Source organism: Pyrus communis, chromosome 2 (assembly GCF_041283825.1).
Source record: "Pyrus communis isolate YQ-2024b chromosome 2, ASM4128382v1, whole genome shotgun sequence".
NCBI lineage: Eukaryota > Viridiplantae > Streptophyta > Magnoliopsida > Rosales > Rosaceae > Pyrus > Pyrus communis.
The window spans coordinates 26211634-26237134 of NC_142566.1; the positions used below are offsets into that span (position 1 = coordinate 26211634).

The 25501-nt window shown below is 36.3% G+C and overlaps 3 protein-coding genes across 3 annotated transcripts; all 3 read right to left on the minus strand.

The window, feature by feature from the left end:
* Positions 1-130: 130 nt before the first annotated feature.
* On the minus strand, positions 131-3209 carry LOC137746775 (S-adenosyl-L-methionine-dependent methyltransferases superfamily protein). Its single transcript, XM_068486782.2, has 9 exons — positions 2184-3209; positions 2044-2100; positions 1759-1856; positions 1524-1593; positions 1231-1279; positions 883-971; positions 698-745; positions 515-574; positions 131-391 (listed from the first exon to the last, which is right to left on the minus strand). Exons 1-9 carry the CDS (start codon positions 2241-2243, stop codon positions 296-298), a joined length of 627 nt encoding a protein of 208 aa, XP_068342883.2. The 5' UTR covers positions 2244-3209; the 3' UTR covers positions 131-295.
* LOC137746774 (auxin-responsive protein IAA27) lies at positions 3196-6162 on the minus strand. Its single transcript, XM_068486781.2, has 5 exons — positions 5344-6162; positions 4575-4804; positions 4081-4219; positions 3851-3912; positions 3196-3643 (listed from the first exon to the last, which is right to left on the minus strand). Exons 1-5 carry the CDS (start codon positions 5832-5834, stop codon positions 3606-3608), a joined length of 960 nt encoding a protein of 319 aa, XP_068342882.2. The 5' UTR covers positions 5835-6162; the 3' UTR covers positions 3196-3605.
* A 9767-nt stretch (positions 6163-15929) lies between these two features.
* On the minus strand, positions 15930-20180 carry LOC137748164 (NADPH:adrenodoxin oxidoreductase, mitochondrial). Its single transcript, XM_068488260.2, has 13 exons — positions 20004-20180; positions 19769-19873; positions 19427-19540; positions 19281-19334; positions 18831-18947; positions 18235-18344; positions 18067-18140; positions 17793-17854; positions 17456-17654; positions 17207-17267; positions 16977-17044; positions 16453-16598; positions 15930-16344 (listed from the first exon to the last, which is right to left on the minus strand). The coding sequence occupies exons 1-13, from the start codon at positions 20118-20120 to the stop codon at positions 16120-16122; spliced, it is 1452 nt and encodes a 483-aa protein (XP_068344361.2). The 5' UTR covers positions 20121-20180; the 3' UTR covers positions 15930-16119.
* Positions 20181-25501: the final 5321 nt, after the last annotated feature.

A 25501-nucleotide genomic window follows, 5' to 3' on the forward strand; every position in this document is an offset into this window, starting at 1 on the left:
TGATAATGCTTCTGATCCAATTTAAGAACAAGATTACGGATCTAATCAATGTGATGGAAACTATTGAATCTCATCACCGAATTTCAACGTGCCACTAAACTTGGAAGATTACAATCTAAAGGGTGAAGAATTTGTTCAACTGTTACGGAAGGTAACAAGAAATCCAATAAAATTTGACGAAAACAGAACAAATTCCTACATCAACTTTTACATGCGTGTTTGTTCACCTATTATACAACTTACGTGACCTCTGGCCGAAAAATTAAAATGCACCATATATCATCTCGATGGGGTGCTAGATACTCTTGGGAACGAATCGCCACAAGTCCACGGCAATATCCACCTCCCTTTTCTTGTGAAATTTGTACAGCTGTGGTACATCGTATCGAAGCTGACAAACAAAGAAGACGATAACTTTAATATCACGTCAACAACAAAAGCATGCGCACTGATGTCTTTAAACAGATGATCACAGTGGCGCAATGACAATTTGAAGATAACTGTAGTTACCCACCTCACATATAACTTCAGCACTGCTCGCATTGAAATTCTGCAAGGCTGCCCTTTTCACATGCTGCAATTTACCACAAGGGAAGTGATCTCATCATGTGGTCACAGTAAAAAACCCTCCAAACTAAAGGTATCAGAAAGTAAATTATAACTGCATGTCAACGCAAGATGTGTGTAAGTGATTTACATCTCTTGTGGAAGTCTTGTGCAAGGAATAAACTGCTTGAGAAGCAATCTGACAAACGAAACAATATGAGGAAACATTTAGAACAAACAAGATAGAAGATTTCAACTTAACCTGACCCAGCATAGTAACTGCTACCAACCACATTACATGACAAAAGAAAATCAGAGATCAGCTGATGCACTTACCTTCAAGGCTACTGAGAGGAAATCCATGTCAGCACCCTTAATCCGAGTTCCAAATGGAGGATTCATTACGACAGTATCAACAACGCTACCTATATTAAGGATAAAGACCATTAGATGAAGATAGAATTTGAAGGTTTATGACTCCAATTGAAACATGAAATTCTAAAAAACGCATAACAGATATCACATAGATATTCACAAAACATGAAACTTTGAAGGGAGAAAGGAGCCAAAATTTCACTAAAGACTGTATCAAACATAAAAGAATCAACACGTGTGCTTACATATAAATTGTTTCCGCTACAAATACATACGTAAAAAGGCCACTGAACAGTAGGGTTCTCTTACCTCTCCATCCTAAGTTCTTAATGTTGCACTGAATAAAATCCATGTCCAACTGTGGGATTACCAACAGAACAATATATTAGACGATCAGCAGCAACGCACAAAATGATTCAATACAGCAAATTGTCGGAGCTATTTTCATCCATGAAATGCCTATTTCTATTAAAGACAAATATATAATTACTAGCCAAAGCCATATACTGCATACAATCGATTATATGAATACATCTTCGAAGCAGAGCAAACCATAAAAACTATGAACATCACTACCGTAGAATTCATGGAAGTAACAGTACCTCAAGATCCTCGGCATTTTCCACAGCTATTTCAAGCGACTGAGCATCGATGTCAATGCCAATCACCTGTCTGTTCAAAGCAAGAACACATTAAACCGACAAAAATGAACACAAAATTCACAAACTTGATCGGTAATACCCATCAATTTCCAATTTTCGACTAACAAAGTTAAAGGGGCTGTCGAAATTCAACTAATACTCAAGTAAAAACCACATTCGGAAAGATGAAACTCACTCCGCGCCCAAGAGTGCAGCTGCAACACCCAATGTGCCGCAACCGCAACCGAAATCAGCCACTACCTTCCCACTCACGTCTCCGAATGAATTCTCCGCCTAATCAATCGAAAACCCACGTTACCAACGGGACGAAATAAACCCCAAATTCAAGAATTTAGCAGAATAATCAATACTTTAAACAAAAAGTCAGAGACTTTGAGAAGAACCAATGAGCTAGTTAATTAATTTAGCCTATGAAATTTCAGAGAAACAAAAAGGAGGGAATAAGGAGCAGAGCAATTACAGTGAAGAGCATGCGAGAAGCAATGTGGGGTCCAGTTGGGTATTGCTCCAGCTCCACCTGCAGTGAAGAAGAATATCCATCAGTATTCAGTTTCCGTGTGTTTGAGAGAGAGAGAGAGAGAGAGAGAGAAAGAGAGGGACCTTTGGATTGGAGAACTGTTGGAGACCGCCAAGGTGGCCTTCCAACTGCTTCAGCTTCATCTTTCGCTTTGAAGGGACGAAACGCCGGGGAGAAGCGAAGATTCCACCTTCCCAAAAGTTACTCGTCCCCACACACTGTTTTTCCCCTTTTATTTCTTCCCTATAAACCCTAATTTTAACGATTTTCCAAGAGAATTATTAAAATGTGATGTAATTCAATTCTATTCTTTTAAAATGACCATGATTAGGAACGACGAAATTTAAGGTAAAGTATAGTGACCGCAATTGAAAATAAGATGTTAAGGTGATTTAGATATGTGAAAAAAAGACCTACAAATACTCCAGTTAAAAAATACGAAAAAGACTCAAAGAAACAAGATAGAGATAGAAGACCTAGGAAGATTTGGAAAAAGAAAAACTTTAAAAAAACAAAAATGAAGTACTTGGAGTTAATGGAAGACTTGACGTAAAACCAAGCGCAACAGCGTTCTAGAATTCATATAACCGATCCACTTAATGAGATAGGACTTTATTGTTATTGATGATAAAGTTCAATTCTTTTATATCTTAAAATATGATACCTTGTTGGCGGAATTTTTTTTATTAATCCTTCTCATTTTTCTTGTAAAATTTTATTTTGACCTCACAAGCACCTGGGACTAATTAGCTTTATTTATTTATTTAGCTAGTTTGTAAGTTTTATAGAAGTACATATATTACTTTAGGATTAACTTTTATAAATTTTATAAGGTTTAAATTCTACAACGGTCTCTGTGTTTGGACACCAACACGCGGTGTTACCAATTCCTCAGTTCAATCTTTTTGTTGTTATTTGCGAGAAGAGTGATTGTAATACCGGCGGTGTTACCAATTCATCCGTGCTACCAATCCCGAGTCCAAACACAGTGACCCTAAACCCTGAAATATAAACATATCATACCCTCGTATTATTAATAACATCATCGGTCATACTCAAACTTACCCTTTTTTTGGCAAGTCTTGCAATACAGGCTACAAAGCAAAACCAAACTAGTATTCCAATACCACAGTTAATTCCACTGCTTTATGTAGAGACATGGTCCTGATGGAGTTGCCATGGCAAACAAACCATTTTTCATACACAATACAATTACTTCAAGTAGCCAACTATCAGAAATACAGGAGAGAGAGGGAGAGAGAGAGGGAGAGAGAGAGAGAGAGAGAGAACTAATTAAACTAGACCAGTTTGCAGAAACATATTTCCTACTAGAATGTCATATTTTGTTACACTAAATATTCAATATTTTAGAAGCACAAGTTGATAAGAAACAGAGTGCCCGATTTTGCGAACCGTTCAGTGCCCTTCACCCCGATCATAACAGCAGCTCCCTCCAACCTCATTTGCTTAGAGTATTTGATCCATTCATGGTTGATGAGATGGCGCTAATTACCATTTTTGCACTTCTGCATGGCCCTTGGGGCTATAAGAAATAGATAGAAAAACATGAGGATAATGGTAGCTAAGGATTTCATTTCGCAAACAAAAGCCAAAATCACCATGCCATCATGAAATTTTTCGGTATTCTGTCCGTGCAAGAATACAACTTAGAAAGATTAAAACCGATCTTCATAGTGATAGACATGAAAAGAAATGAATTAGATGGAAAAAAATGGATCACCGAAGATACCTAGACCAATAGCCTCTGAACTCTTCATGATCCTCATCCTCTTACACGAGTCGGTGAACATTCTAGAAGAACAAACAGTCACAAAACTAAGATGCGATCCTCAATTAAGTAAACATTCTTGCATGGAGAAAACTCCTTTGAAAAGCTATTCTATTTGCCTATTTGGTACTATTGTATGTTTCTTGGAATATGAACAGGTAATTTGCAAATTGTGTGAAAAAATCACTTACTCCCAGGGAACATCACCAACTAGCATCCAATCACCATCCTTGTCTTCATAGGTGAGGACATATTCAGCACCATGTAGGAGATCCATCAATCGACTCTCGCTCAATCCATCTCTTGAAGCTCCATGTGAGCCACATTGACCTGAACAAGTTTTCAATTAAAAGATAAAATAAATAAATCGGAATTTGTTTCAAGTTAGATCAGGATTTATTCTTGTCTTAGTTGTCTACATGTATCGAAATATCAACTAGTTGAATTACTTATACCCAGAGACATGCAAACATTCGACCCAACTCTTGTAACGAATTTACAGTTCCGATATTCCAACTAAAGAAGGAACAAAACAACTTTCTTGTTAAGGTAAACATTCTTCAATTGTTCTCGATATCTGATCCTAGCTTCTTAAAGATGATTTGAATCACATAATACTACTGCCGGAAGGGGAAATTTACGGCAGGTGAACATGGACAGAGGATGAGTTATAAAGATAAACTACCAATTGTGAAGCAGCTGAACATCTTTTCCAGAGCTAGAGATAAATCCAGATAGCTGCCATAGGTTTTGAGATCAACTTTCCTCAGGTACGGTGCACCATCCATGCTGACCTTAACATACAGACACCCTGCTCCCATCTTGCCTTCTGCATCATCATCATTTTTCGAAGGAACGGAAGCCATTGAATTCTTCCTAAAAGAACGAATTGGTGGCCATCCTACAACCTGTGCCCTGTAACACACGACATAAAACAAGTTAGAATTTACAAAGAATATCTTAAATAAGATTTGCTATAACTTCGCACTATCCAATCTACGACTATATATAGTACACAACGGTGCAATTTTGGGTCGAGAAGTCCAGAAAGCAGTAAATTCAAAACAATGAAACCAAGCTAACAGATTAAAGCCTTGGCTGGCAGCCTTGCACAGACGAAAAACTCTTACTGTTCTGAGGCAAATTTAAAAACATACGTGCAACGAAACAATTGAAATTAACACAATCTTATGCCCTTCTTCCAAACATGAGAAATGTAACAACCAATGTACAAAATAAAGTGCATGCAAAACCAACTCTTCAATTCAACCTGAACAGACAAAGAAAATCCCCACAATTTTCTCTAGTACTACTAATTAATAAGATAAGAACAAAATTAAAACCCATCAGAAATATAATACCACAATTCAGCAAACAAAATATTCATCTTTCTGCAGAAAATTTCTCTAAAGGTAAAAGAAAGGTGAAAAGGGCAGAGGAAGAAAACAAATTACTTTGCAGCAGGGGCAGTAGACCCAGCAGACCCTTGAGGTTTCTTCTCATGCAATGGCTTTGGAGATTGCTGGACACCATCTTTCACAGCAGAGCCAGCTAAACCGGTTGGTTGATTGCTGGGTTCACACCCAGCAGCAAGAGCTTTCCCAGCATTCACACCTCTGGGAGAGAGCAAGTTTCCACCTTTGCCCAACTCCACCGCAGATCCACCACTCCCAGAGAAAACCCACTTTCCAGAAGCTCCATCAATGGCGTCTGAGAAGCCCCTCTTGGCCCCAGACACCAACCCCTTAACCCCACAGACTGAAAACCCAGCAGCCTTCTCCTCAACCCCACCACCACCGCCGCCGCCGCTGTCTCTCTCCGGAGACCGAGAGCCAGGCAAACCCAGCCTCAGCTCAGTGGCTTTGAGGTTCAAAGCAGCAGACTTGGTAGAGGTTTCCATTGAAGGAGATAAGCCTATGTAATCATGCTCCAAAGATATAGACATCAAAATATATCAACCCAGAAAGCATTAAATGGATTTAAAACCAGAGAAATTAAAAGTTGCGAGCTTTTCTTTCAGATTAAATTGGTGTTTTGGAGAAGAAGATGAAGAAAATGAGAAGCTTTTTTGGGGTTTTGCTGCTCTCTCTCTCTCCTGTTTGTATATAAAATACACACTTTCTCGCTCAGTACTCAGTACTCTGCAACAGAGAAAATCAATAAAATAAAGAATTATAAATAAATTTAAAAAGCAGGGAAAATGTGGGAATTATTAAATTAAAATTTAATAGACAGCTTTTCTTTTTGGTCGATTATTAAATAGACAGCTTGAGAAATAAAAAGTGCCAACCTTTGGGTTTGGCTTTTTTTAACAATAATAATATAAACTATAATGTTTTTTTATTCATATTTCCACCCAAACTTTTGATGTTTACTCAATTTGATCTTTTAACTTTATTTTATCTTAAATCAGTTCTTAAACTTCTATGTATACCTGATAATAAAATGATTTTTATCACAAAAGTTGACAGAATAGTACGTGATCACTTTATGAATATCTACTTGCTCTAATGCTCACTATTTACTAGCACACTACCACTTTTGTATAATGAAACATACCAAACCAACCAACTCAAATCAATCAGTTGGTTTGTATGTTTTATCTATAAAAAATTGAAAATAGAATTTAAGCACGTAGTTTGCTCGAAACAAAACACAACCAAATTTAATAACTACAAAAAATTGTGGCAACTTTTATAATTACCATCACTATAACGTTATTGTTCTTTTTTTTTTACATAATCTCTATCGACCTCATTTACCACATTTTAAAAATATTTAAGACGAAAAAAGTCTGAGGACCAAAGTGAAACCAGTCCTAAATTTCAGGGGACAAATTAATAATAACTAAATTATAATTTTCCATAAGAACCTTTTTTGGGGGCAACCAGTCCGACAGGTCACAGAAAGTTCCCGGCAAACTTTCCTTTTCTATTATTTATTCCAATTTTATATTATTCTTCAATATTTTTTTTATTATTATTCTCCAATATTAAAATAAAAAAATATTCTCAAAAATAATAGAAAAATTGGTATCCGCGCAGTGAACGTGTGGCCGGCAATGGGAAATTACGGAAAGGGACGGGACTGGAAAAAACAGTCGGAATTTTCAAGGCGGATAGGGAAATCCCGGGCGGGGGGGATTGTTTTGGCGGATACGGTGTTTGGATTGCGGGAAAGAAAGGGAAAAGTCGGGTGGGAAAGTGAGAGAATTTGTGAGAAAGCTGACACCGATGGAGATGCTCGAAACGACCAATTGGACAAAAAAAAAAAAAAAAAAAAAGGGGAAAAAGACGGCAGTTTGATGAATTGGGAAGAGAGTTGGGTTGATGGGGAAGTGACTCTCTGTGATTTGTGTTTGTACGTCCCGACAGCTAGCGGTCGTTTGGATGCCCGGAAAATTTTGAAAACTTTCCCGGAAAATTTTGACGGGAGAGACGGGTGGCTGAAAAGAAAGCACACTCATTTTTACCGGAAAAACAGCACATAGACAAAAGAAAAAACAATAAATGTTTCTTTTTGGATTTTCAATGTCACCAGTTAATCTGCTAACCAAGAAAAAATATTAGATAAAGTAAATGAAACGAATTTTTGTTTCTTTTTTGGTTGCGGGATATTTTATTCAGTGGAACAAGTGCGTTAGTTATTTAAATAGTTAGTTATTAGAAAACGGGATTTATCAACAATTTTTTTTTTTTGTGAAAAACAAATATCATCTTATAAAAAGGTCTTCAATTCTATAAGGATTATTTTGTCACTTAATATTATACAAGTTCAAATTCTATCTCATTTTTTCTTGTAACGTGAATGTCACATTCCGGCTCAGGGGAGATCACTTCCTGAGTCCGCTCTATCACCGTAGCACGATATTGTCCGCTTTAGGCTCCGACCATGCCCTCACGGTTTTGTTTCTGGGAAATCAGACGAGAATTTCCCGATGGGTCACCCATCTTGGGAATGCTCTCGCGCGCTACTCGCTTAACTTCGGAGTTCCCATGGAACCCGAAGCCAGTGAGCTCCAAAAGGCCTCATGCTAGGTAGAGATGAGAATATACATATAAGGATCACTCATCTGAACGATGTGGGATTTTACAGTGAAACTTTGTTAATAAATCATTAAAATGGTGTAAGTGGTATAAATAAGACATATTGTTCTTGAACCAACATTTTTATTTTACTTGTATTGACAAAAGAATTTTTAATTAATACACTTATGTGACTTACATCTTAATAACAATTTGGTTTTATTTGTGTCGCATAAACTGTTTTGATGTATTTATGATAGAATTTGACAATAGAAGGGAAAATGAGACTCAAATTGAGTTTTAGAATACTAAGCGGTCAATGACGGAGTTAGAAATTTTTCACCGGTTGGGTTAGCTTAAATGTGACATCCCGTCCCGAAAACATCAAACGTACATATGAAATGACTACTTTGCCCCTAGTTCGTTTTCGTTACATTATTGGTTGTTTGGTGTGGTGTGGCATGTGTTGGGCCACACACACATACACTGTCACTTTCACTATCTCTCTGTCCCTTTCTCTGTCTCTGTCCCGCGTCTCTCTCTCCCTTCCCGTTCACCATAAACGTACGGACACACACACAACTCACTCAAATCTTCACATATCGAAGGAACCAAGTACATTTTCGAGCTCGTGAGGCTCATGCGAGTGCAACCATATCATTTTCAGGTGAGAACTCTAACGTTTTCACGTCGATTCGAAGTGGTCCGATTTGAGTACTATTCATGCAAAATTAATTTAGTGTGTTGTTGGGATTTTGAAGCTCATATGTAGCTTGGGGAGGTTCCCAGGAGCCTCGGAGTAGGTCGTTGGACGAATTTGGACGTCGGGATCACCGTGGTCGAAGTTGGCCGATTTTGGATTGTGTGGACAGGTATGATCTCGTGGTTTTTGACCTTTAAAAGTGGTATATCGTTGTTCTACTAGTTCCAGGCGTCATTTTGGTACAAAAATCGTCAAAAAATGGTTGAGAAACGAGAGAGAAATTGAAGTTAGAAGGTTTTTCCAGTTTCCGGCGCCGGCGACGTCACCGGAGGTTCGCCGGAGAAGGAGACGGAATATTTCGTCAAGTCTGACGGAATATTCCTGACGCCGTTAACGGAATCTGTCAAAACTGACGGAATATTCCTAACGGCGTCAGTTGACGCCGTCAGCGTGCCAGGCACGTGCCTGCGCGTGGCCGGCGCGTGGGGGCACGTGCGGCGGTGGAAAATTTTTCTAAAAATATAGGTGTGATCCTGAGGTTATGTAGAGCACATTGGTATATTCATTTGTCCAATTTGAGCAATGTATGAGAAGTTATTACGAGAAGTTGGTTATGTGCTTTAAAATTAACGTTTTTATAGTTATTTCGCATATAGGTGATACGTATCCCGAGGACGAGCGTGGTCACTCGAGGCAGGGGGCTACGACCCTTCCACATACCAGTGAGTGGGCTTTTGGTTTTCCGTATATACCTATATACTATATTTTCCCAGAATGGATTTAAATGTTTATTAGTTATATGCCATGCATTACATTATCGTTGGTTGTGCATTGTGAGTATATTATTAGTTGCGTACATATATACATATGCATATTGGGTGTTGTGGACGCACAGGTAAATGTCAGGTAAGTGTTATCCATGTTTACATTCAGTAGCGATTCGAGATACTTAGAGAGCTCATAACTTGCACCCCCGGTGTTAGTGCTCCCGCCCAGAGTAGGGCACATTCCTTCACATGATGTTCACCTCCCGCACCACACGCTCAGCTTGGATCCAAGTTAGGTGCACAGTCCTGTCGTACAGACCACTTTAGGTGGTTCCGACTCGTAGGTGACCCACGATTATTCGCACAGCCTTCACGTGATCGTAGCACTAGAGCGTATATATGTATTACACCCAGGCCTGTCGTACAGACCACTTTAGGTGGTTCCGACTCGTGGGCAGGTTCAGTATTTGAGTTTGAGATTTGAGCTCTGGATGCAGCCGTACAGGTCACGTTAGGTGACTCCGGCTGCCAGATTACATGTTATTGATATGATTATACCTGGGCACTTGCATATCATTATGAGATTTCGGCATGGCATATTATTGAACACGTTTGGCATATTCTTGAGCATGATTGGCATATATACTATACGTATATTTATTTTCTGGGAAGTATACAGGTTTTATGGCGAGGGGTTAGAATGTATTTTACTAAATGGTTTTTGAAAAGCTTTGTTTTTGCCCACTCACGCTTTTGTTTTGCGCCCCTCCAGGTTCTAGTGGTCTAGCAGATTCGGTGGTTTCCCAGAGGGCTTTTCCGGCATTTCTGACAGACACTCATCATTGTAGGGTCACCTTCGGGTGTACTGTTGTCGCATCTTTTTCTTTTGGACTGCTGTAGACTTATTGCTCTGAACTTAGCGTCTCACTTTGTATGCTAGCTTTTAATTATTCGTACTTTTTATTACTATTTTATTAGCTTCCGCACGTGCACATGGTTACGTCACCTCCGTGTGATGACCAGCATGCCCTGATCTCGGTCGGGGTGTGTCATTAAAGATTTAAATCTTTATAAACAAAAAAACTTAATACTATATTTTTCACTGTATCAGCTAGTTTAGGAAAATTTTCATATGGCGAGCTAAGAATTTTCGTTATTAAACAAATATGTTAAAATTCAAACAAATCCAAACTTGTATATGTACAAAAAGGGATGAGAAAAAGAATGTAAGAAAAAGAGACAGTTGTAAACTATATTATATAATTAAACTAAGAAAATTCGGATTATTGACTAAATATATGGTGGATTATATTGGAAAATCAATAAAAATTACATGTAAAATTTTATTTTTCACCGAAAGTTACTTGGGCTATAGCTCAGGATAGCCCTTAACGTGGCTCCGCCAATGTAAGCGGTAAGACTTGAGTTTTAAAGAGTTAATAAAACTCGAGTTAAATTTTAGAGAGATAAGAGAAATGTAATTTAAGCTCATACTACTACAAAGTAATTCACGTATATTAATTAATCATCAAAATTGGGTGCAAAAATGCACATTGCAAAAATACTATATATATTTTTCGAACCAATTTAACTAAATCACAAAATGCGACATTTTGTGCTCGTATATTTCGTTTTTTTTCTTTTGTTTATGTAAAAAAAAAAAAAAAAAGATATTTTAAAATTCCAAACATGTGCGTATCCCGTCAATCAAATTGGATATTTTAGTAGAGGAAGTGATTGGACGGCACTAAAGTTTGCACGGTTACAAAGAAGATGGGTTGGTGGGGGACAAACGGCGTTACGCTTGTGGTGTCCCTGCGGATGCCACTACACATTAAAGCAACCGGCAACCCCTTCGCAACAGGTTCCGCTCAATTTTTATTTATTTTTATTTAATTTTTTTTCCAAGTGACCTTTTATCATAATTGAATCATTGCATAACGATATGGATTCAAATTTTATCGGTAGCTAATCTAATATTTAATTTAACAAAACCTATTATTTGAAATATTAAAAAAAAAGAAAAACTTTTTTTATTAATTTCTTCTATATTTTCAAAACACAAAATTTACATTTCTAATTTCTTCATTATTTTTCTGGTAAATATAAATATTAATTTTGGGTAAAGATCAATTTTCTGTTTTGTTTTCCTTCTAACCTTTGCATGCAAGGAATTTCATTGATTTTGAAACCAGTAAATTTCAACGATCAGTATCTGTTTTGAAGTAACCATATATTTCCATTAACATGTATAATTTTGTCCTGGATGACATTGTACGACACTATAATAATTTGGTATTAAACTTACGATCCACAAAAATTAAGTTCTAAACTTTTTATTTAAAAGTAAAGAGGAATAGCATTAGACTACAATGCTAAATGGCATTGTTTTTATTTCTATCATATTAAAAAGAATCCATGATTTTATTCATGATAGAACCCTTTTTTGTGAATTGAGATCCACTCCAAATCTCTGAGTCAGAAGCCCATAGACCAAGAGATCTACACTACTCAATTTCAATAATACAGCCCCCATTAGTCATCTCACTGACCCACTTCACAAAAATAAAAATAAAACTTGAACTACCCGATCTCCTTCTCTCTCCTAAATGATCTGAATCTCTTGGTCTGCTAGCTTTGAACATAAAAATCTAGAGTGGATCTCATCCTCCTTTTTGTAACTTTTTTTTTTTTTTTTTTTTGAACAATTGTTTTTGTAACATTTTGAGATTGAAGTTTTGTGTTGTGGGGTCACCAAATAATGGAGTGGAAGTTGCAATCTATTTATGTTCTAATCCAAACTTATCCGGAAGTTGAAAAGCAGAATTTCTTCAACTTCATCCCAAGCATTGGAATTTTGTCAACAATTAGGATAATTCTAATTTTTGATACTCTTAACTGGTGTTGATGATGATATATCATGCTAAAGCACTTACTAATGAAGAAATAAACACCATAATGTAAACCCGAATTTCTACTTCACCTATTCCTCAAAATATTATCTTTTCAAAATTTCTGCTTTATTCTAAATAATTATTCTTTCCGCTTTTATATCTCCCTATATAATATAATAACCCCCTTCTCATTTCTTGAGTACAATTTCTCTTTAAATTTTTCCAACAGATGGACGTGTGATAACTTTTTTTGAAACGTTAATAATATTTTTTAACTAGGAGGAAACATGTTTTGTAGTTGTAATAATTTCACATTTTCTTTTTTCAAAATGATGAACATGTTGAAAGGAAATCTCACAAAGAGGACCCACAGTACTAGGTGGGCCTCAAGTACCAAACTTGTTGCCTCTTGTTGGTGGGCCTCCATAGGCTTTGGCAGGAGTGTGGTTTTATAGAGCAGTGTTGGAAAAACGATAGTGGTTTCCAAGCAGCCAAAGCAATCTCCACTCCCTTTCAAGTTTTAATCACAATGCCTTTGGCTTCACATCCGGAAAGCGCTGTTTACGTGATTAAGAGTGCTTATCTTGCACTTCACATGATTAAGAGCGTCTGCTTGTCCACTGAACGACTCGTGTTCGAATCTCTCTTCCTTAACACCGCTTGTATCAAAAACTGCACATGAATCACATCCCTGGTGAGATGTGATATACTGTGCTTTTCTCTTGGTGTTTGGCCAAGCTCAACTGGTGAAGTAAACTATCTCCATATTTTTGGTGGTGATTGACAGGTTGTGGGTCCACAGTGCCCTGCACTTTTGCTACAGTTACCCATGAGATAAGGTATATCTAGGCCCACCACCAATATGAGGGATTCTAATCTTTCTCCTCAATACTCAAATTCTAGGGCATCAGTATTTCGGATGGTGGACACAACCGCATGTCATGATCATCACAGTTTTGAATCCTTTTAGTGCCATGGTCAGTCAATCTTAATATTGTGCAGCAACAATAACTTGATATGCGAGAAGAACTTTCATGCACTTGAGGCGGTACAATAACGGTAGTTAATGATATATTTTCATGCACTTGACGAACTTCCATGTACATAAAGACTACAATGAAAATAACTTAAGTAGGTATTATACATGAAAGTTAAAGTACATAACAGTTTGTGAACGGGTTGAGATACCATCACCGTAACATCTCAAGGTTTAGGTTTCTCCCCCAGTGTACATATTGATTAATTACTTGAAGCATACAAGGCCTTAAAAAGATGGCCAGCTCCTCCAACATCCCAAATGGTTGTCACAATCAAAGCAAAGACTTTCTGGTAAGGGTTAGGAGACAGCATGAATCTTCAAAATATCACCCACATGACCCCATTCTGTATTTGATTAAACATGAAAAGGAATAAATAGCCTTTTTCTTTTAGTCCCCAAATGGAAAATCCATCATAGCCATCTATGAATTATGGCACGTCTTGCACATCAGACACACTTGATAAGAGAGGCCAAATGGAGCCCACCACACCACTCCATGGAGAGGAATTAGAGGGAAAACCCTAACCCTAGTACTAATGAGGCATTATTACTGCAGATCCATAACCAGAAAAGCTTTTGTAATCTTGTGTTCTTATGGATTAGCACTGGAAAAGTAACACGTCACATTTGGTTTTACCTTAGAATTATGTCTCGAATGTGAATTATGATGTTTTATGTCTTTCAAGACAATCTGAAGTCACATTAATTCGTTTTATTCTATGAGAATGCTACCATTAGTTACGCGTGCACGTATGAGTTAATTTCGGTCTTCATAATTAGTCCACGCACGTGTGCGATTCATCCTAACACTGCTTTTAATCTTTTTCGCAGTTCAGTCCCACCTCCCAAGTCTTATCCTTAGTTGTATAACACTATCAATTGCATGATTATGAGATTTGGGAAGAACCCTAATTTGTAAGAGGGATTCGAGTGTAAACATCAGTATGCGCACGGAGATTCTCTTGCATGCAACCGAAAATAAATCCATCGGAAAGTCCAAAGATCTCCAATGCGCTGCTGACCTAGCTACAAAATGCATCGTTTTGCAGAGAAAGATTTACAAGTAGAAGACAAACATTATAAGTTTGTAACTATCAGAAATCGTTTAGTAAGACTTGGTGAAACGAAAGCCTCCCAGTTTACGCCAGAATCTGCTAGCAAGGTGATTGGCCTGCAGCAAAAAGCAACCAAGCCAAAGGAAAGAAACGTTTCTAATAGTACCCAAATCCTGCTATATTGGTTTGAACTGGTTCTCATATTATAAAACTGAAGCAAGCTAGGGTTATGCATAGGAGAGTAACTTGCATGTTACGTCACAGGTTGTATGTTTTTTTTTTTCTCTCTCTTTACGTAGTTATCATGTAAGCAGAGAAAAGAGAAAATGATATACACCCCCCATGACAGGTAGGTTTCTCTCATCGAGCCGAGACCTGAAGATATAGGCTGTTCAGTCCTATGCTCCATTTGTACCTTTTTACTGCAAGTCTTGCAAGTGTTAACGAAGACTAGGATTCCAGCTTTGATATTCTAGCACTGTATAGGTGACTTGCATCCAACAAAAAGCTTGCAGGTAGTGTTGTAATAGCAGTACTTGAATCCACAGCAATGGGGTCCAAATAAATGTCACAAAATTATTGGAGTCTAGTAGGTGCAGAGGCCCTGAATCTTTACCAGCTAAATAATTCAAAGTTACAACTGGTGGTTTGTCAATGTCACAATTGCCATCCTACATCAAATCACTTGGCAACTCAACAAGGTAAAATGAAAAGTGGGTGATAATCTAAATCGTACATGCCATTTTTTTGTATTTGATTCATAGGTTCTGAATTCTCACTCCCTTAGTTTATCTCAAAAGGTTTCAATGCAACTTAAGAAGATAACTCACGTAATATTTGTAAAGTATGAGACGTACAATGGTAGGGCTAGTTTTGATCAATCGTGTGAGGATACGTGACTTAATGACTAAGGATCGCATGAGGCATGTCCATCTTTGGAGTCACCATCGTCTTAAAATTGGGAGCCCTAGTAGCGTTTGCCCAGCTGAATTTGGCAAAAGCTTTTGAGTGGAGCAAGTGCATGTGGGTGTGACATTGAGAGCCACCAAAATTCCAGAATTGAATCATTTTTGTGCGAGGATTCAGCATAAGTGTGTATGCATACTATGTGACTTTTGAGCGGCTAGTTCACTTCCAGATGGCAGCTTTTGAAAGTGCTTGGCATGAAAAACCTCGGTGGGTTTTGACTTTGAGCCTACATACCTAAAGGCAAATGTCAACTAGACTTGTACTCGACAAAAACTGATTCTACTAAAATGCTCCGAAATATAACAAGTTTACGGAGTTTAAAAGGGTCATAACCTGTTTGATAAGAATGTTGAATTTATGCACGTATCCTCATCAAGATTCAAGAACGAACAAAGTATGGAACAATTCTATTCATGAGGTCCACATTTTCTTGTTACTTATGTGTCGATAGGCGCGGGAAAAGTCGAGAACTAGGACGTTTTGTTTTTCTTCTTGTACCCATTTTTGATAAGTGAACATTACATGATATATTGATTACTCGACATTTTTGATATGTAAACATTACAAGATATATTGATTACTCGGGCATTAGTGAAACGGAAATTCTGGTAAATTGAATCTAGCTTGTTACAGAATGTTAAATTGATCTCGTTATGCCTGCTTTCTTTTCGATTTATTGGAATATCCCTCTCTAGCTCAAACAACAAATCCTTCAAAAAAAAAAACAAAAAAAAACAAAAAAAACAGATGGAAAAAACAGAAGCCCTGAATTGGGTATTTATTCTGTTGCTACTTTCCGAAGCTCCTCCAAGGTCGCTAATTTTTCCCTCGGCTTGTTTCTCAAATTCCCCAGCCTTCTTTCTTCTGAGTCTATCTTTTCCCATTCACCAAATGGTATAACTCTGACATTTCGGTCATCGAGCAGTTGGAGGAGACCGTTGGTGCCTGAGCTAGACGAGGATGTCAATTTTCCTTGCTTAAGGTCTTCAGATATACTCGAAACCTGCCATGTCAATCGGTGATGTGAGGAAAGCCGGTAACACTGATGGATACGAATAGATACCTTATTAACAAGTACCTTTCCATCTAAGTAATGCAAAACACCACTTACAGTTTCTTCTGCACAGTAGAGGTTTGTAGCAATGATCCCAGTTGGTCCTCTCTTCAACCATCCACATACATACAAACCCTTCTCAAGCAGCGTTGGATTTCCAGATGTATCACTTAGAACTCGCCCTCTAATGTTTGGAACCACACCTGGAAAGAAGGACATCAGACCATCATTATCATCCTTATTTCGTTTCATGAATACGGGGCTGATCACATGAGCAACTCTCATGTAGTCGGTCGGTTTAGAACCACTTCTGGTAAGAAGCTTATTTAGAAATATCCAAGAAACTGGAAGAAGTTCGCTAAACTCAATATTTTTAGGGGGTAGGTGAATGAGTCCGTCTAAAGATTCAACGAATCAAAACTCCAAATTCCCATTAAGTTTGTAATAGCACATCTGGATGGAATAATCTTTCTCATGTTTTGGACAATATCACCAACTTTGATGCTAAAACAGAGTTTTGTGGAAAACCTAAGCTCCAGATAGAATAATAGACTTCACTTCCTCTAACAACATCTACGTACCTTTCCGATGGTCGAAGGGTAAGCCATCAACTGGTACTGATTTGTAACCAATGCTCTTTAACACAATCCTGGAAAAAGAAAGAAAGCATATTACCAATGTTGTCAGTACCTCACCTCTCTCCCCCTGCCCACCTTTAACTTTTATTTTTATCACATTCAACTGCATGAACATTGCAGGCATATGCCTGTAGTAATGAAATTTGCAAAGCTTGAATTTTAGAAGAAATTACCCGCATCCAAGCTCTTCAAACTGTCCAGTACCTGCAGCCGTTTGTTCTCCTGGGCCAGTACCTAGAAATTGAAGTTGAAGTGATTTTGTCATTGTCACTTGGATGACCAAAAACAAAGAATTATTTACATACGTTATTGACAACATTCATGACACCAACCTAAGGTACAGTGACTCAGTGATATGGCCTCACTTCATAGCAAAACACATGAAACATTTTAACTACAAATGTCCATGCAGGGTAAGTTACCTATGAGTTTTGTCTTTTCAAGTCTGACACCAGAAACATGGCCACTTCTCTCATCAGACTCTAGAAACTTATCTGGCTTCCGAAAGAAAACAAAGTGCAGTTCACGTGGATCTGAGCTGGGGTGTGAAGGTCTAGTCATGGCTGCCTTAGAGAGCAACTCATAAACCCTTTTCCGAATTCGATTATTCTTCATCTCTTCCTTACCAAATGATACCAATAAGTCACAGAAACACCAATGGATGGAAAATTACTATCAATAAGGGAATTAATAAACCAAAAATAGCAACTTAGAATACTTCATATTCATACTATGACTGCAGCTTTAGGAGAGAGATACCTCATCTGCTGGAGTTGTGAGTAGATCAGTTTCCTTTATGTGAACACGTAGATCTTTGATACCTGATGAACAAAGACAACAATTTTTTTTTTATTCCGCATATAAAAAAGCTCAGCAAACATGAACATCAGTAATATTTGTTACGTGAGAGGATGATGACACAATTACACCAATGACTCATGACAAAATATAAAAGCAAAATCTGATGGCGGATATTAGTTCAAAAAGGCCATGCTTCACTTAGAACTAGAATTAGTCTGATGTTAAGACTCACCAAGAATTTCACGCAGCTCTTTAGCAGTGCAAGCTGCTTGGACTGGTCCCCGCCTTCCAACCAAATACACTTTCCTGATATGAAATTAATACCATAAAAAATGAAACCCAGACAAAGCTGTAAGTTTAATGGAACTGGTTAATCTCAAGATATGGGGTATCATCAAACCTTATAGAGCTATCCTCAAGAGCATCCAATGCATGGCTTGCAATATCAGTTGTGGCCAATTCTGTTGTTGGTCGTAAAAGAATACGTGCAGCATCAAGAGCTACATTGCCCTGAAAGCAAAAGAAGCTGTGTTTGGTAGGGATAAAACTCTTACGCAATAAAAGGCTATATGTTTTGACAAGTCCATTAAGAGTAAGAATGTTTATACTTTCTGAGTATGTAAACCTGCATATACTACTAATCTCACCAACGGTTTATTCTTATTACCCAAACCATACTAAACGCATTTCAAGCCACTGTTCATTTTTCATTGGCATCCTCACTTCAACTAAACAAATTCTTGGCCCAACCTTTCAAGGATGGTTGCATGACATGTCAAAATTATATTTTGCAGTACCCCAATTGCCTGGCAACTAGTCCATATAGTTTAAACCTTACTGAATGCAGAACTAAGTAAAAAATCTGGATTAAGCTGCAGGAATTTATATGTGTGATGACAAGGATTGCAAAGTACATGTACTAACTGACCTCATGTCAGTAACTTAGAAGGATAATCAAAATTACTAACATGTAACCTCAACAATGAAGGTAAATACCTGACCAAGAATTACAGCTGTATCAGAACTCTTCAAGTCGGGATTTAGGTATCTACAATTTGGGTGCCCGTTATACCACCAAACAAATTCTCTGGCCGCATATACACCACTCAAATCCTAAAAATAGAGTAAACCCAACTATTAAAAAAATGTATAAACAACATCAGTTGCAAGTCTACTTACAAAATGATTCTTTTTCAGATACAAAAAAACAAAAAAAAAAAAAAAAAAAAAGGAAACTCTGAAATCCCCCTAAACCCTAATGAATGCTAGATTTGATACCAGGTCACTTGTGAAACAAGGGACTTCACCGATTGGGACCCTAAAAGATTAATCCTTAAATTCTCAAAAGCATTGAACAAAAAATTTTCATTCTAAACAAGCAGTCATTCTATTGACCATAGAGCACCATAATACTAAAGAAATAAAATTGAAACACGAAAAACATACTTCCCCAGGAATACCAAGAACTCTATCACTTTCAGCACCGTAGGCAAGCACAACCTGCATATTGCACATAATGGTGGTCACAAACAAATAGCCATTCCAACAATGACATTTCCAGCATTATTAGCACGTACTGAATCATAACTCACCACATCATACAGCTCACGTAGCTCCGGGAGAGTTACAGAGGATCCAAGGGTCACATTTCCAAAGAACGAGCAGCGTTCATGTTGCGCAACCCGCGTAAACTGGTTCACCACAATCTGTTGCAAGTTTTCTGATAAAATAAGCTCAAATAAGGCATTTATTTCCCGCCACACCAACACTTTAGCAAAACAAACAAATAAAATCCACAAGAAGCTCCATATTCGCGAAAATTAAATCGGTTTTCTACAATGTGTGAGTTCACAAACTCCAAATTCTCCCTAACTATTTCAATCAAAAATTCTCAAACGAAAACAAAAAACAGAGATTAGCAATAAGGCGGTCACCTTGGTTTCGGGATGATCAGGAGCGACGCCGGAGCGGACTAATCCGAAAGGCGTTGGCAACCGATCGATGATATCCACCTCTGCTTCCTGATGCGCCTTCAGCATCTGTGTCAGCTCATATCAAATTCCAATTCTTTATCAAACTTAAATAGAAATAAATCTCGGTTTTCGATAAGCTTAACGAGTGATCAAACAATTTAATGAAAGCAAAAGCACAAATCCAAAAAGTGCTTACCTTTTCAGCAGTGTAGAAGCCAGCAGGTCCGCTTCCGACTACGCAGACGCGGAGAGGCTGAGAAGCGACGCTCGAGAAGGTCCTGGAAAGCCACGTCCGAGCTTGAAACAGCGCCATTTTTTGGGTGACGTATGAATTTGATCGAGGTGGTGGAGGTTGCGAGTGTGGCTGAAGAAGTTGGGTGCGTTCTTCTTCCTTTTCTGGTGAATCTTCAGGCTCCGAATTGGAGTCCCGGCCCATGTGTGTCTGACGGTTTGGGCCCAACTCTGAGCTATTGATTTGATGTTTGAAATTTGGGCTTTGAAAGCCCATAGTCAACAGGTTTCATTTTGATGAATGATGGGTGAAATAAGAGTCCAGTGTGTTCAAATCCAGTCAAATATTTTTTCCTTGCAAGAATCTAGTTCAACACAACTAGGTTGATTTTCAATAACTCCGAGTTTCACGAAATTTGAATTCACGACCTCTTCAACAATGCAAAGACTAAGCTTCTTAGACCAAATACGTGTTGAATTAGTAAGTTGTTAATTGCTTAATTCTTGGATTGAAATGTTTGAAATTGCAGGGCCAACTTTTGAAGGAGAGTCCTTCAACACGAGGAACGTCACGTCACTTAACGTGATCAAGTGATAAGTTAAACTCCAATGAGAGAGTAGTAAACTTGGGGCAAGAGAAGGAGCCGTGGAATCAAATGATCATGTCCGTTATTTTCCACAACTCCAATATAGTATTCCGTAAATTTTGAAATTATGAATCATCATATTTTTTTTTTCTCTCTATTTAAATCTACGCCAACTCTCAACAAAAAACTCATGAGTCAACCTCATAACTTTCGATTCTTCAAGGTCAAGCTACGATTAAGAAGAACAACTTTATCACATAAAGTTCAAAGTGTGTTAAAGTTATTTCTTGAGCACAACTCATTGTCTAGTTGACTATAATTGTCATTTTCATCAAGTACTTCACCATGTAATAAGAGATAATTTTACAAAATAAAGTTCATATAGAATATTCTTAAGCAAAAAGTTAAAAAAGTGTTGAACGTTTTACTTTCGGTCATCGCACGTAACAATGATTTTCTTTTTGAACAAGCTTGTTTTGTGACTTATGTTATTTTCTTTTCATTCGACCAATGCATTAATTCAGTATAATTTACGGCAAAATAATTTACACTTAACTGTAATACAGATATTAATTGCTCTATTGAATTTAACGAACGTCCAAGTTGTACGCTCATACTAGTAAACAAATAATTAATATGTCTTTTCCTTCAATAATATAGTTCTTACAGGCTTTTACCCACTTTGTACGAGAGATTTTTTAGTGAGTCCGAAACACGAGATAGTACCTTACATGTCACTATACAAGTGATGAGAAATTTGTATTAAAAAATTAACAATTTAAAAAAATAAAAATTTCCTCTACTTATATAATAACACGTAGTGTAATGTCCGTATTCGAAACAATAAAAAATTTCTCACTTTTTACAAGTACTAATGATTAATGCACATAATCATAATTAGGTGCTAACCCCATCACTAATCCACAATAGTAAACCCATAACACGTTGACCAGAGTCAACACATGCCAAACCGAGCATGCTATTTCTTTGTTTTTTTCCTCATTTGAAAAATGGTGCATAAGATGTCATAGCTAACGTGTGGGTGACGTCATAATTAAAATGTAAACGTAAATTACATTATGATACCAATTATATATATAACTTTTAGTTTTTTTTTACACAGCAGCATTAGTGAGTTAGATTCTTAGTTGTTAAGAGAAAATAAAATCAATAGAAATGAAATTCGCATGATAGTACATAGCTATTTTGTGCCGTGGGAATCAAACTCGCACTATAATACATAATTGTTTTGTTCTGCTGTGAAATGTCATCTGTATATGTTAATTTTTTTAATAAAAAAATAGGAAGCTATTATTAAAGTGTGGGACCAAGGTTGATTATGCGACAGAAAAATAAACATTAAAAACAAGTGGGGAGGTTGTTAAAGGTCGCATCGAGAGGCTGTGAGAAGGGGTGCAAATGGCTGGTAGTGGGCCTTTTCCTGGGCCCACCTCTACTAGGGACAATATGGTCCAATAACTTTAAGTCCCTCTCACGTGTAAAAAGCCCAATGAGAAGAATTCTGATCGTATACAACTTCTTCACTCTCCTGGGGAAGGTCGGGCCCACAAACGCCTTTCTAACTTTTTCAGCCAATAGATTTTGAATTTGAAATGTTAAAAAACAATTTTGTTCGTTAGGTGAAAATTTTTGGTTAAATTGAAAATATTTTTATCAATTTAACAGAAATGATAATTTTTTTAATTTAACAGATTTGGTGGAGATTTTTTTTTTTTTTAATTTAACAGAGATTTTTCACATAACGACGAAAATGATTGACGGTAAACAATTTTAGGAACCACTTATATTGATTTTAAATTTTAAAGATTAAAGTGAGAATGTATGAAAAATCTTAAGGACCAATTGGACTAAAATGCTTAATTTTTTACCTTTTTTTAACTCATAAATTATTACATTTTCTTTACATAATACTGATTTTACAAATTAAACTTGTCCAATCATATTTTTTTTTTTAACAAACGATATTATCTATATTAAAGGAGGAGGGGTGACTTAACCTCACAATGAACTAGTAATAATATGGTTCCAATTTACGTTTGGTGAAAATCAAACATAAAACGTCTCACTTACAAGTGAAGAGAAATATCACTAGACCATAGTAGTAAGTAGGTCAATACATAGACTTAGTATTAACACTCTAAAGATATTATTACGTTGATCAGAAATCGAAAAAGAAAATTTCTTAATAAGATTTTTCCGATAATAAAAATTCACTTTTGTTTTAATCTCATTGTTCCCATTGCTTAGTACTTACTCTTTTTTTTTGGTCGAATATTCTATTTTTTCACACTCTCGATTTACACGTGCTGCACCATGTGGGCCACCTCGTCATCTCAGTTGACGCTCGTCTTCTTGTGGTGTGGATCTGACTAAGGCACGTGATCTAGCATGTGAGTTATTTTCATTCACCTCATTTATTTTCTTTTCTCATTGAGATATTTTATTTATTAAAAATGTTATTCATATTATATATTTGTAACGTAATTTGTACCATCAATTTAATAAAGATGATATTTACATATGTAGATGGACCCTACCTCTATTTGAAATAGTATAAATAATGATATAAATATATGATAAGTTTAGCACTATTCTTTATTTACACACCACAATTTTTTTTTCTTTTAAAATCCAATTTTACGCTTATTAAAAAAATTTAGAACCAAAAATAGAAGTTACGAAATATCCACAACCTCCGCCATCGTTTCCCACCATCAGTTGGTGATCCCTACAAAACCCGCCGTCGATTTCTCGTTCTCTACCTTTTCTCTCCTTCCTTTCCTGAGTTCTTTAATTTGTATTTCAAATTAGAGTGAAATTACACTATATTTAGATGAGGGAAATAAACTTGAAATTTGATAAAAGTCAGAATTTATAAAGTAACATGTACCAATTCCCTTGTTTAAATTCATAAACATAGAAATTTAGACCTATCGCATGGAAAAAAACTTGGAATTTGGGACATCCAATTCTCAAGTTTAAATTTCATATAAATAGGTGTCATTTCCCAATTTCTATGGTTGAGAGTTTCAAAATAACAAATTTCGTATTCAATTCCGTTCTTTTTTTTAGGTTAACCAAACAAGAGAATTCACAAATTCTAGAAAATAAGTCCCTTCATTTCAAAATTTGTCATTTTAAAATTCCTTAATGATTTTAAATTTCTTCACCCAAACAAAATGTTAAATGTTTAGTGAGATGTGACTAGAAAAACTTTCTTACTTTACAATTTTGTGGTTGTTAGACTTTGGCCATACTCGTCAAAGAAAACCCATGTATTAAGTTTGATGCTTTATCTTTCTATCATTGCTAGGACAATAGAATTAAAGTATGTGAATTGTTTTTGTAGTAGTTAAAAAAATTCCCTTTCAAAAAAAAAAAACAAAAAAAATCGTTGAAAGTGATTGTCCCATTCTAGTCGCGTCTCTTCGTTTTTTCCTCCTGTAAAAGAATAAACTAATCGAATTTGGTTATACCGTGAAAATAATTGATAATATATGGAGTTTAATTTCTTATAAGCCTATGCAAGGTCAATTCTCCTATATTCTCAAACACACCCTCTCATATGTGAAGAAGTTTTAAGCCAAATATGTGAACAATACAAATAGGGTGACGTAGTGTAAGGTGGGCTGTTGGGTTTCACACGTGAGAGTTGAGACATCTACTTTGATACCATAAATAAGTTGAGGTTTTATCATAAAACAACTTTAAAATATGGAGAGTAATCAACTCCTTATAAGCTCATGCAAGATCCATTATCCCATCAATCTGAGATTTATTCTCAACAACATGCAGGAAAGAAAACACAAATCTCACTAATTTATCATTATTTTAGACTACGACACCTAAAATTATGTTGGATGTCATTGCTTAACTTAGGATTAGGGTAACTTAAAACATTTTAATTTCACTTTCATTTGACTTTGATCATCTCTTTAAGCGCATTAATTTTAACATCTGCAAGGAAAAAATCAAAAGCAAGTCTTGAAATAATTAGCTTCAAAATAATTGATAAATTGTGTACAGATACAAATTATTATATAAAAGCAGAAGTGGGGCAAAAAACTGGAAAGCAGGAATAATTCAATATTTAGATATATAAGAAGATAAATTATTTTATATGATATTAAATTAAACAAAGCGTATGAAGATTATTGGGATCAGTATTATGTTTTGTTTAAGTGGGAATCTGATTTTTTATTTCCTAACTGAGAATGATTGAAGGATTTGTTTATGTCTACTGAGATATGGTCTTTTGCTTGTCTTCCAAGATTATTCCTTTCTAATATTTTACATGAATTAATTTGCTACTTTACTTCTTTGTTTGTTGGAAAATTTATCACTTAAATAATACATTTTAGCTACTATTAAAGTTGCATCAGTAGTGCTTTATGCTACTGCAGAATATTTTTGGAGTCTCTACCAAAAAAGAAATGAAGAATGTTTTTGGTGTTTTTGTAACTGTGAGGCATACATTTTTTTGTACATTTAGTGGCAAATATCTCTAATAAATAAACTCGACTGGAATTAGATCATGAGAGAATGGTGAACACTTAGGAATATGATTGATTGATCTACAGAATATATAAAACAAAAACCTTGTTATATATATAAATTAGGATAAGGATAGATTGGAAATATGCTTCGAAATGCGTGCACGCAAAGCCAATAAAATGCAATTGAGCCCATAAACATCATTTTCTCGGGGATAATTTTCTGTATGTCGGAACGAAGGTTTAATACATTATGTGTCATAGTTCTTTTTTTAAGTATTTAACTATTTATATAGTGTACCGGACCCGTTATACTAAAAATTCTCTCATTTTCTTCTACGTGAATTTGTTCTTCTTGTGGA